The following is a 12,477-nucleotide window of genomic DNA, read 5'->3' as shown; positions in this document are numbered from 1 at the left end:
GGTTGTCCAGTCAAAAGTGATAAGTCTGCAGTCACTCTACACTTGTATTGAGCAAGGCCACGCCTTTTAGTCAGACACACCCACTGGCCATCCACGTCACTAGGCAGGGCTGAATGACCAGGGGTATATATAACACATACATACCCTCAATTACCGGGTCTCATGTCGCCGAATCCCCACAGCGCACAGTGCCTGCGCTGGGTGGATTCATAAGTCTGCAGTCACAAAGAGTGACTGCAGACTTATCACTTTTGACTGGATAACCCCTTTAAAGATAGGAGTCCTCCTAAGTCTGTGGCTGGCAGTTCTCTTGGTCCGATCACAAGTTATTAAAAGGCCCCTTTTAACCTCTCTCCAAAACTTAAGCCAATGAGAAGAATATTTTTCCTCCTCTGGAACCGCAGACTGTAAACCAGTAAGATCTTCAAAAACTGGATCAAAACCCCCAAAACAAAAAAAAAAAGGAGTGGTACCAGTAGCAGTAGAGGTGCGGTTATTAAGTGCGAACTCAGTCAGTGGAGGAAAATCCACCAAATCCTCTTGATTAGATGAGACAAAACACCCTAAATATTGTTCCAGCTCCTTGTTTATTCTCTCCGTCTGACCATTAGTCTCAGGATAATATCCTGAGGAGAACAAAAGCTTAATTCCCAACCTAGAGCAAAATCTAGCCACAACTGAACCCCTGTATCGGAAATAATGTTTTTAGGAACACCGTGTATTTTAACGACCTGGGACATAAACAAAGTAGTTAAACCCTTAGCCGTAGGCAATTCTGGTAGCAGAACCAAGGGAACCATCTTGCTAATGCAGTCAACCACCACCCACACCACAGTATTACCACCAGAATTAGGTAAATCCGTGACAAAATCCATAGACAAGTGTGTCCAAGGTCGAGACGGAACCTCGTTAGGCAAAAGAAACTGCCAGGGCCTGGCGAGTGGCTTTAGACCTGGCGCAAATGCTACACTTATGGACATACTCATCCACATCTTTTCAAGCACTCGGCCATCAAAAGGACCTGGAAACAACTCTCCAGGTGGCAGAGGAAGCCGGATGTCCAGCCAACACTGAGTCATGTACTTCTTTAAGAAGATCAGTGCAAAGTGAGGAAGGCACAAAAAACATACCGGGTGGCAAGCCCTCCGGTGCCCCATCTTGAGCCTCCATAATGCGCTGTATGAGATTGATACCCAAAGCACCCACCACCACCCTTTCACTAAGAATTTTGACTGGATTTTCATCCCTCAACTCTGGAACGAAACTACATGATAATGCATCCACCTTAACATTCTTAGTACCAGGGAGATATGTCACAGAGAAATCAAACCAAGTGAAAAAGAGAGCCCACTGGGCCTGTCTAGTATTCAGGCACTTAGCAGCACCAACATACAGTAAATTTTTGTGATCAGTAAAGACCGTTACTCTATGACTAGCCCCCTGCAACTAATGTCTCCATTCCTCAACACCTCTCTTAACCCCCAAGAGTTCCCGATCACCTATATTATAGTTTGTCAGGAAAATATTAATATCAGGGACATATTAACAGAATATTAGCCCTTCTCCCATGCCCTCTGCTGTAGTGTTTGTCCAGAGATGACAATCATACAGTGTCTACTGCAAATTATCACCACTTGTCAGCACCGAGCTGTCCCATTTTCCTCAGCACAAAATCCCCAATTAGCGCACGCCTGAGAAATAGCTAATGCAAACCAGGCCAGCCAAGAAGAGTTATAACTTCATTAGGAAGCAAGCATCTTGTCTCTGAAAGACGCAGGAGGTAATTAAAATGCAGGCTTGCACTAATTTACTTATACCCGTGAGGCTGGTTCCCGAGCTTCAAAGGGGAATTTGCAGACATGATGACTCCGATATGAATTATGAGATATTATGAGTTCCATACGTCCGACAGTAACGGGACCCATATGTGTAGTGGCCAAATCAGCCCAGGAATGTATAGGTAGTTTTCCAGGGCTGTAACCAAAATCAGGGAGCTGTAGCGCAAAAACACCAGAATAGCAGACTGCAGCTATGTGAAGTGTGATATCAAAATAAAGATAAAATCATAAGGGAAAAAATGGCGTAGTTTGCAAGCTTCTGCGATCAACGAGCGATGAGTTATCGCAGAAGTTAGCGTTTTTAATAAAAATGTACAGGCTGGAGACCGGCCCACATGATGTCACCACAAGGCCGTGTGGCCAGATCTCCCCTTAGGTATAAAAGAATCTATGGAGAAGACAGGAGCACTCATTGCCAAGGGGGGAATAAGAATCATAAGCAACGGGTCCTGTTCAATAACAGCATAATCTGGAGAGCCCCTCCTCCACCTATATTGAATCGTCTCCACGATCGTATAGTGTAAGTAAGCTATCTTCTTTTTTTACCCTGTTTATTTTATGTAACTGTCTATGTATTTTAATGTCCCGTTTGTAACATCCTTGTATATATTTTTCCTAAACACTGCCTCCCTTTTGGATTAAATATAAAATTTAATAGTTCTGTTTATTTTGTTCTGTAATCGTTCCCTTCCCCGAAACCATACTCTACCAAAACGCAGGCGTCCGGCCAGGCCTGTATTATATTTCAAACTCGGCCGATGGTGGCAGAGAATCTTAATAATTGGGCTATCGTGAAGCTGAAAGTGACCGTACGGAGGGCGTTAAACACGGATTCCAGTCTGTGGAACCCAGGGTGTTGCGCCATATGCTCACTGGTCGCTTACCGATACCTACGTAGAGAGTAGTCTGGATCGTGTGCTCGCGACTCCGGACAAAATACAGACAGCGTGACGGCACAGTGAGATATTGCGTGATCTCCCCGGTGTCGTCCCTCTGTGTGGGTTGCGGTGGGATATTGTATGATCCTGCCGGTGTCGTACTGACTGTGTGTGTTGGGGATTCCCTGACAATCGCTCACGTAGCTTTTATAGCCTATGAGTCCAGTCACATGTCCTTTTTTTGTGGACAATTGGTAGCCAAAATAAAAGCATAGACAATCAGAGTTTGGTCGGGCTAAAGTCACACGTCAATAAATAGGTCCATAAAGTAACAGATCGCACACGGAGACCATCTGTGTTGCATTTTGTGTTGTTCGTTGCAAGTCATGGGAATGTGAATGGAGCCCCATACAAAAGAGATAACAGCCGGCCGAACCTTCATTTGCTATCTCCTTCAGACACAAGAACGCTTGGTCGAGTGCTCCTGTGTTGTCTCTCAGAGAGTAGCTGCCGCTGCCAGCCTGCTCTGTCCCCTCCACATTCCTCTGCAAAGGTTTATCTCTAGGGAGAAAGAAAGAATCACCCGGTGGAGAAGATCACCTTCCAGCGCAGGCTGCTCCGGAGATCTGTGCCAGCTCCGGAAGCCATACTTGTTCCATTAGAAAATCACAGCACCGCTGCATCCTGTGATTGGCTGCAGCTGTCAGGTGACTAGAAAAGTGCCTCATTGGATCTGCGGAGACGCTGGAAGATGAGTTTACCTCCATTTTTTATTTTTAAAACAATTTATATCTAAGGATAAAAAATAAAAAAATATTTCACTGTTGGGCAACCTCTTTAAGTGATTAAAGCAAAACCAAAGAAATGAGCTGGATCACACATTACTATAAGTGCAATGTGTAGGTGCATATTCACACTGTGACCATTTAACAGACAAAACCTAGGATAAAAGAAATGAGCAAATACCCTGCAGGAAGTAAATAAATAGTAATAGTGCATATAGATAACATAGGGGACTTAGTTAACACTACTTTGATTGAAAAAGTGTAAAAGTCATCCCACCAGGGAAAGTGCACCCAATTGGAATGGACCCTAACTCTTGCACCTCACTTCGCTATGTGTCAGCCGACCTCAAAGTAGATGGGGGCAGAGCAGGACCCGGACCTGACTGTTTTGCTCGAGCCTGTGGACTACTATATAGAAAAGATGCACAGCCCAAAAAGGAGGAGCCACAAAAACAGCAGTACACATTGTCGTGGTGGGATGGCTTTTACACCCTTTAGATCAAAATATTGTCAGCTAAGTCCCCTATATTATTTACATATACTATTACTATATACTTATTTACTTACTATAGGGCCTTTCTCCTATTGTTTCTATCCTAGGTTTAGTCTCTTTAAGTCATTGCTGATGCTGCTGTGAGAACAGGATGCGAGTTACTTCTACAGACGCAAAAAGCTTGGGTAAAATATCCATAATATTCTTGCAATATTCTTAAACTATCCCTCACTCACATCATTTGTCTATTTACAGTGTATCTGAGCAAATAATAATTAATGGATGCAGTCATTTTATATGGCCTCTCACACGATGAAATTTTTGCAGGAATGTATATTGGGTGAAAATCAAAGTAGTACTGGAAATTGTGCACCATTAGAAATTTGTATCCAAAGTAGAAGAATCAAAACTGTGTCTGTGATCCCATTACTGTCAGTGAATCCAATTTATGGCCAATCCAATGTGCACCCAATGAGCCATAATGAAGCACCCATATGTGTGATATACACTGATCCGAGCATGAATCTGACGTCTGTATAATTACATCCTCTGTGCGTCCTCTCCTGTACAGGTAGATCCGAGCATGAATCTGACGTCTGTATAATTACATCCTCTGTGCGTTCTCTCTTGTACAGGTAGATCCGAGCATGTATCTGACGTCTGTATAATTACATCCTCTGTGCGTTCTCTCTTGTACAGGTAGATCCGAGCATGAATCTGACGTCTGTATAATTACATCCTCTGTGCGTTCTCTCCTGTACAGGCAGCCACTCTCATTACTTCTACACGACTCTGACCTACAATTCATCATTCGATTCTGCTTCCTACTACACGACAAGGACGATTGATGACATCACTCTATACTGGTTTGACAGCGACAACAGAGTAATAGAGCGCAGAGTTCCCTGGTTTAAGGGGCCCAATGCATCTCTATTTATTTTCAGTATACGTTCACAAAGATATCATACAGGAATGCAACAATTGTTATATGGGATTGTGCAGCATCTAAATCACACAGAGGGTAAGTCTCGCATTTACTTGATACATTTCTATTTGAGAAAGAAGAAAAAATATATTTAAATAGATATTATCTTACCGTCCAGGTCAGAGGCTTACATAAAAATCATGGGGCCCCGTAGCATAAGTTTTAATTGCACCCCAATAAAAAAAAAAAAATAAATAATTTTCGTCACAGAAGAAAGTCTCACAACTTTCCAGACTTTACAAAGTAAGTTTCTTCCTACTGAAGCCCTAGATTCCTCTTTCATTGCACCCATGAAGTATGATGCCAACAAAAGTGCCTCCACACCCACAGTATGATGACCCTACTGTACCCCACCTCAACTCACCCAGCAAAGTTTGGTGACCCCAACACAGTATGATCCCCCAACTGTGACCCCCACACAGCCCTCCATGCAGTTTAATGGGCCTACATACAACATAATACACCCCATAGTTCTCCATATAGTATAATGCATTCATAGTCCTCCAAATAGTATAATGCACCTCATAGTCATCCATATAGTATAATGCACTCCCTCTTCTTACACACCTCCGGTGTAGTGACATCATTATGCCCGCAGCGCTGAGACATCAGACGTCGAGGGGGAATGACGGGAGAGGGAGCGTCAGCTGATGCTCCGGCTCTCATTATTACTTTCAACTGTATCAGCGTCCAGGATGCCAATACAGTTGAATGTGCGATGGCAGGCGGGGGGCCTGCTGCCATTGGCGGTACACCACTGTTCCAGATACAGTAGATTGTAAATCCTGTAAAAAAAAAGTGCAATCTGTGGAATATGTTAATCTCATAAATCCAAATACTAAATTACTGCTAAACACTTTTAAACATTCATAATACTCCAAGATCCCTATAGGTCAAAGTTATAGACCAAGGAAGAAGAAACTACACAATATCATAAAAATAGAATTTTATTGATGAATTAAAAACTCAAAACAGATACAATATCAGAAGAACAGAGAAGGGAATCTCACAATGGAGAAGAAAAACAGCAATCCACAAGACAAAAACCATCTGATGGTAAAGGCCTAGAGCTTAAGATATAGCTAAACACAATATACTACTTATAAGTCAGAAAAAAATTATTTATATACAAAGTCACCTGGGTGTAAAGGCAGGGCTATGATATAATTATCTCCTTATGGGTTTTTTTCTGCATATGATTTTGCTGCATATATCTTATACATTAATGTCAGATTATAGCGCTCCCTTTATCTAGTGGATTGATGGTGGTTGGATCCTTGGTGTTGCCATCTACCTTCTGGTTAGTAGCAGATTATCACTGCACATACAGTGGATACGGAAAGTATTCAGACCCCTTTAAATTTTTCACTCTTTGTTTCATTGCAGCGATTTGGTAAATTCTAAAAAGTTAATTTTTTTCTCATTAATGTACACTCTGCACCCCATCTTGACTGAAAAAAAAACAGAAATGTAGAAATTTTTGCAAATTTATTAAAAAAAGAAAAACTGAAATATCACATGGTCATAAGTATTCAGACCCTTTGCTCAGTATTGAGTAGAAGCCCCCTTTTGAGCTAGTACAGCCATGAGTCTTCTTGGGAATGATGCAACAAGTTTTTCACACCTGGATTTGGGGTTTCTCTGCCATTCTTCCTTGCAGATCCTCTCCAGTTCCGTCAGGTTGGATGGTGAACGTTGGTGGACAGCTATTATCAGGTCTCTCCAGAGATGCTTAATTCGGTTTAGGTCAGGGCTCTGGCTGGGCCAGTCAAGAATGGCCACAGAGTTGTTCTGAAGCCACTCCTTTGTTATTTTAGCTGTGTGCTTGGGTTCATTGTCTTGTTGGAAGGTGAACCTTCGGCCAAGTCTGAGGTCCAGAGCACTCTGGAAGAGGTTTTCATCCAGGATATCTCTGTACTTGGCCGCATTCATGTTTCCTTCAATTGCAACCAGTCGTCCTGTCCCTGCAGCTGAAAAACACCCCCATAGCATGATGCTGCCACCACCATGTTTCACTGTTGGGATTTTTTTCAGTCAAGATGGGGTGCAGAGTGTACATTAACCCCTTCGCAACATTGGGTTTTGTCGTTTTTGCTTTTTCGTTTTTTGCTCCCCTTGTTCCCAGAGCCATAGCGTTTTTATTTTTTGAACAATATGGCTATGTGAGGGCTTATTTTTTGCGGGACAAGTTGTACTTTTCAACGCCATTACTAGTTTTACCATATCGTGTACGGGAAAACGGGAAAAAAATTCCAAGTGCGGTAAAATTGCAAAAAAGTGCAATACCACAGTTGTTTTTTATTTATTTTTTTTACCACGTTCACTGAATGCTAAAACTGACCTGCCATTCTTATTCTCCAGGTCATTACGAGTTCGTAGACACCAAACATGTATAGGTTATTTTATATTTAAGTGGTGAAAAAAAATTCCAAAATTTGGTAAAAAAAACTAAAAAAAAATAGCGCCATTTTCCGAGACCTGTAGCGTCTCCATTTTTCGTGATCTGGGGCTAAGTGAGGGCTTATTTTTTGCGCGCCGGGCTGACGTTTTTATTGATAACATTTTGGGGTAGATCCGATGTTTTGATCGCCCGTTATTGCATTTTATTGCAATTTTGCGGCGACCAAAAAACGTAATTCTGGCGTTTAGAATTTTTTTCTCGTTACACCGTTTACCGATCGGATTAATTCTTTTTTTATATTGATAGATCGGGCGATTCTGAACGCGGCGATACCAAATATGTGTATGTGGGTTTTTTTTATATATATTTTATTTTGAATGGGGCGAAAGGGGGTGATTTAAACTTTTATATTTTTTTTATTTTTTTTATATTTTTAAAAACATTTTTTTTCTCTTACTGCATGCTTCAATAGTCTCTATAGGAGACTAGAAGCAGCAGTTGTCTGATCGTCTCTGCTACATACAGGGGACGAGCAGATCCCCTGCATGCAGCAGAAATGGTCCTGTGCTATGAGCGCCGACCACTAGGTGGCGCTCATAGCGACCAGATCATGACAACCACAGGCGTCTGCTGCAGACCCTGGGTTGTCATGCACGCCCATCGGCGACCCGCGATCACGTGACGGGGTCGCCGATGGGCGGGGCTTATGACGCGCAACCCGGAAGCGCGCGTTAAATGTCGCTGTCGGAGATTGACAGTGGCATTTAACATGTTAACAGCCGCGGGTGGATCGCGATTCCACCCGCGGCTGTTGCGGGCACATGTCAGCTGTAAGAATCAGCTGACATGTGCTCGGTTCAGTGAGGGCTCAGCGCAGCAGCCCTCACTGAACCGGGGGTACGCAAATGTGCGTACTAAGACGTCATGGGTTAGAAAGGGGTTAATGAGAAAAAAAATTAACTTTTTAGAATTTACCAAATGGCTGCAATGAACCAAAGAGTGAAAAATTTAAAAGGGTCTGAATACTTTCCGTGCCCACTGTATATAGCAATGACACCATAGGATTGTGAAGGTCTCTGATATTATGCACTATGCACTTTATTTAATTATATCATATCCTTGCCTTTCCACCCAGGTGACTTTGTATATAAATCAATTTTTTTATGATATATACAGTGGGTCATTGATTTCCATCAATGGAAATCAAATTTATGAACCAATGGAGGCCTGGATTTGGAGTCACCCCCAAAATTAAAGTGGAAAAACACACTACAGGCTGATCCAACTTTGATGTAATGTCCTTAAAACAAGTCAAAATGAGGCTCAGTATTGTGTGTGGCCTCCACGTGCCTGTATGACCTCCCTACTGTTATGCACACGCCCGGGCTAAGCGGCGTGTGCGGGTGATTGGTAGTGATTCCACTGGACCGTGCCGGAGAGTGTATGCCTGGAGGGGCGTGACTAAGTATTCACCCGATCCGACCAGGGTCGCACGACGGCATACGACGCCAGTGCACCAAGGAGGAACCGAGCAGAGGGACCAGGTGCTACTCCAGGACAGACCCCGGACACGGCTGTTGACCCACACAGGGGAATACAGGAACAGGCTGGTAGGCTGGCACACAGACTGGAGGGTATAGGCAGGCACGACTGGTATGCAGGCAGGCGGGTATGCAGGCAGGGGGGTAAAGGCAAACACAGCTAGAGTGCAGACAGGGAGGCACTAGCAGGTAGGAACACAGGCGGGATAGAACCCAGTACACACCGGGACTCAGGAACAATACAGGCAGGATAGGGCCCAGTACACACTGGGACTCAGGAACAATACAGGCAGGATAGGGCCCAGTACACACTGGGACTCAGGAACATTACAGGCAGAGGGGTACAGGCAGGGCAGGACAGGACTGCCGGAGCAGCGGGCAGAAGCAGGGCAGGACAGGACTGCCGGAGCAGCGGGCAGAAGCAGGGCAGGACAGGACTGCCGGAGCAGCGGGCAGAAGCAGGGCAGGACAGGACTGCCGGAGCAGCGGGCAGAAGCAGGGCAGGACAGGACTCTGTTCACACGGAACAGACAGGAAGGGAAAGACAGAGCCAGACACCCACAGGGTACTTGCAGTGAAGTAGCGAGTGGACCACAAACTCACAAACGGGAGTACAGAGACAACAGGCAGGAGTTAGGTACGAGTTCAGACTCTGCAGAAAAAGGAAGGGAACGGACATAGAGGCAAAACAGGTAAAGGATAGGAGAGAATTCAGACTGGAACTGAGTGTACGGAGGAGACCGACACTGCAGCGGGATACAGGAGCGGGTCTGGGAATACTGCCCCCAGAGAGGCGGGACGAACAGGCAAGGAGCGTGTTCAGACAGGACAGACAAGATACAGGAGCGGGTCTAGGTAATCGGCCCCTAGAAGGCGGGAGGAACAGGCTAGGAGCGTGTTCAGACAGGACAGACAAGATACACAGAAAGGACTCAGTTCAGACACGGGAACTAATACCGCAAAGCAGGAGACATACAGGACTCAGTTCAGACACGGGAGCTGATACCGCAAAGCAGGAGACATACAGGACACAGTTCAGACACGGGAGCTGATACCGCAAAGCAGGAGACATACAGGACTTAGTTCAGACACGGGAACTAATACCGCAAAGCAGGAGACATACAGGACACAGTTCAGACAGGCCTGGAAATACAGCCTCCAGGAAAGGCAGACAAGGAAACAAAGACGGGACCTGGCACCTTCAGAGTGCAAGCACACACTGAAGGAAAACACTTGTGCTCAGGCAGGGATAGAAGGGAGCTGCTGAGCTATATACCAAGTGTCAGACAGCAATAGGCTGAGGACGCACAAGGGGTGTGACCCACAGCAGGTACAAAAAGCAGGAAGTGATCGGGCGCCGCCCTTAAGCAGCAGAGACAGACACAAACAGACAGCATGGAGGGAAGCCAGAGAGACATTCTGGACAGGAGATCAAGTGCGCGCTCCTGCACAGTGGGAGATGGACCACTATGCAAGGACGCCGCCAGGTATGTTACAAGTACAATGCCTGGGCATGCTCCTGATGAGGTTGCGGATGGTCTCCTGTGGGATCTCCTCCCAGACCTGGACTAAAGCATCCGCCAACTCCTGGACAGTCTGTGGTGCAAGGTGACGTTGGTGGATGGAGCGAGACATGATGTCCCAGATGTGCTCAATCGGATACAGGTCTGGGGAACGGGCGGGCCAGTCCATAGCTTCAATGCCTTCATCTTGCAGGAACTGCTGACACACTCCAGCCACATGAGGTCTGGCATTGTCCTGCATTAGGAGGAACCCAGGGCCAACCGCACCAGCATATGGTCTCACAAGGGGTCTGAGGATCTCATCTCGGTACCTAATGGCTGTCAGGCTACCTCTGGCGAGCACATGGAGGGCTGTGCGGCCCTCCAAGGAAATGTCACCCCACACCATTACTGACCCACTGCCAAACCGGTCATGCTGAAGGATGTTGCAGGCAGCAGATTGCTCTCCACGGCGTCTCCAGACTCTGTCACGTCTGTCACATGTGCTCAGTGTGAACCTGCTTTCATCTGTGAAGAGCACAGGGCGCCAGTGGCGACTTTGCCAATCCTGGTGTTCTGTGGCAAATGCAAAGCGTCCTGCACGGTGTTGGGCTGTGAGCACAACCCCCATCTTTGGACGTCGGGCCCTCATACCACCCTCATGGAGTCGGTTTCTAACCGTTTGTGCAGACACATGCACATTTGTGGCCAGCTGGAGGTCATTTTGCAGAGCTCTGGCAGTGCTCCTCCTGTTCCTCCTTGCACAAAGGCGGAGGTAGCGGTCCTGCTGCTGGGTTGTTGCCCTCCTACGGCCCCCTCAACATCTCCTGGTGTACTGGCCTGTCTCCTGGTAGCGCCTCCAGCCTCTGGACACTACGCTGACAGACACAGCAAACCTTCTTGCCACAGCTCGCATTGATGTGCCATCCTGGATGAGCTGCACTACCTGAGCAACTTCTGTGGGTTGTAGAGTCCGTCTCATGCTACCACGAGTGTGAAAGCACAAACAACATTCAAAAGTGACCAAAACATCAGTCAGAAAGCATTGGTACTGAGATGTGGTCTGTGGTCCCCATCTGCAGAACCACTCCTTTATTGAGGGTGTCTTGATAATTGCCAATAATTTCCATCTGTTGTCTATTCCATTTGCACAACAGCATGTGAAATTGATTGTCAATCAGTGTTGCTTCCTAAGTGGACAGTTTGATTTCACAGAAGTTTGATTTACTTGGAGTTATATTCTGTTGTTTAAGTGTTCCCTTTATTTTTTTTAGCAGTGTATATATTTTTTGTCAATTAGTCTTGAATATTGCTCACAATACAAAACTATTTTGTTTATCAACAAAATAATCCTTTTTTCCCCACTTATAAGCCACTTCTCTTCCACACCTGAAGTTAACACTCCTCTCAAATCTGTCTTGTAAAAATAAGAGGGACTACCAGGTCAAAAAGAGACCAGATTACAGCTGCCTATTGAAGCCTATGGAGAAGGGAAGAGGAGCAAAGTGAAAAAGATAGGCACAAACATGTTCTGCTTTCTAGTAAGAGTTCATCTTATCTCAGTGCTGTATTCACAGCTACACTGCACAGAACTGCAGTATATGTCCTCAATGCTGCTGCTTTCTGGTAAGTAGAAAAGAGCAATAGCTCAGCAGACAGGAAAACTGACCATGGAGCAAGAGGTCACCGGATCAAATCCCCAAATTGAGCCATGACACTGTAAAAACTTGAAGGACTTTGAAAATGTTGCGCTGCTCCCAGTCATGAAACACTGATTGCAGTTTTATTTTTCAAAAATGATGTTGAGAAGAGTGAACTTTTAAATTTCTATTTTGCATCTGTGTTCTAAGAAAGCAAATGTAACATCAACTTATCTTTACTGTGCTATCGAAAGAATAAAATAATCCCCACTATCTATAAACAGAGAGATGGTGAGGAAACACTTAGCTAATTTAAATGAATTTAAATATCCTGGTCCAGATTAATTACATCCTAGGGTACTGAAAGAGATAGAGGAGGAAATTGCAGAACCATTAACCAGAATCTTTGAAAAT

General features: G+C 45.0%; 1 protein-coding gene across 1 annotated transcript in view; it reads left to right on the top strand.

The window, feature by feature from the left end:
• Nucleotides 1-12,477, top strand: part of LOC141155196 (major histocompatibility complex class I-related gene protein-like) — a 100,501-nt gene that overhangs the window by 78,185 nt on the left and 9,839 nt on the right. The window contains exon 2 of the mRNA XM_073641930.1: nucleotides 4,758-5,015. Within this exon, the coding sequence (XP_073498031.1) occupies nucleotides 4,758-5,015 (258 nt within the window). The remainder of the gene's footprint in view (nucleotides 1-4,757; nucleotides 5,016-12,477) is intronic.

The sequence above is a fragment of the Phyllobates terribilis genome, unplaced genomic scaffold, assembly GCF_046119375.1.
Source record: "Phyllobates terribilis strain yellow unplaced genomic scaffold, ASM4611937v1 Scaffold_7__3_contigs__length_470593459, whole genome shotgun sequence".
NCBI lineage: Eukaryota > Metazoa > Chordata > Amphibia > Anura > Dendrobatidae > Phyllobates > Phyllobates terribilis.
This window is presented reverse-complemented; position numbering and strand designations above follow the sequence as displayed.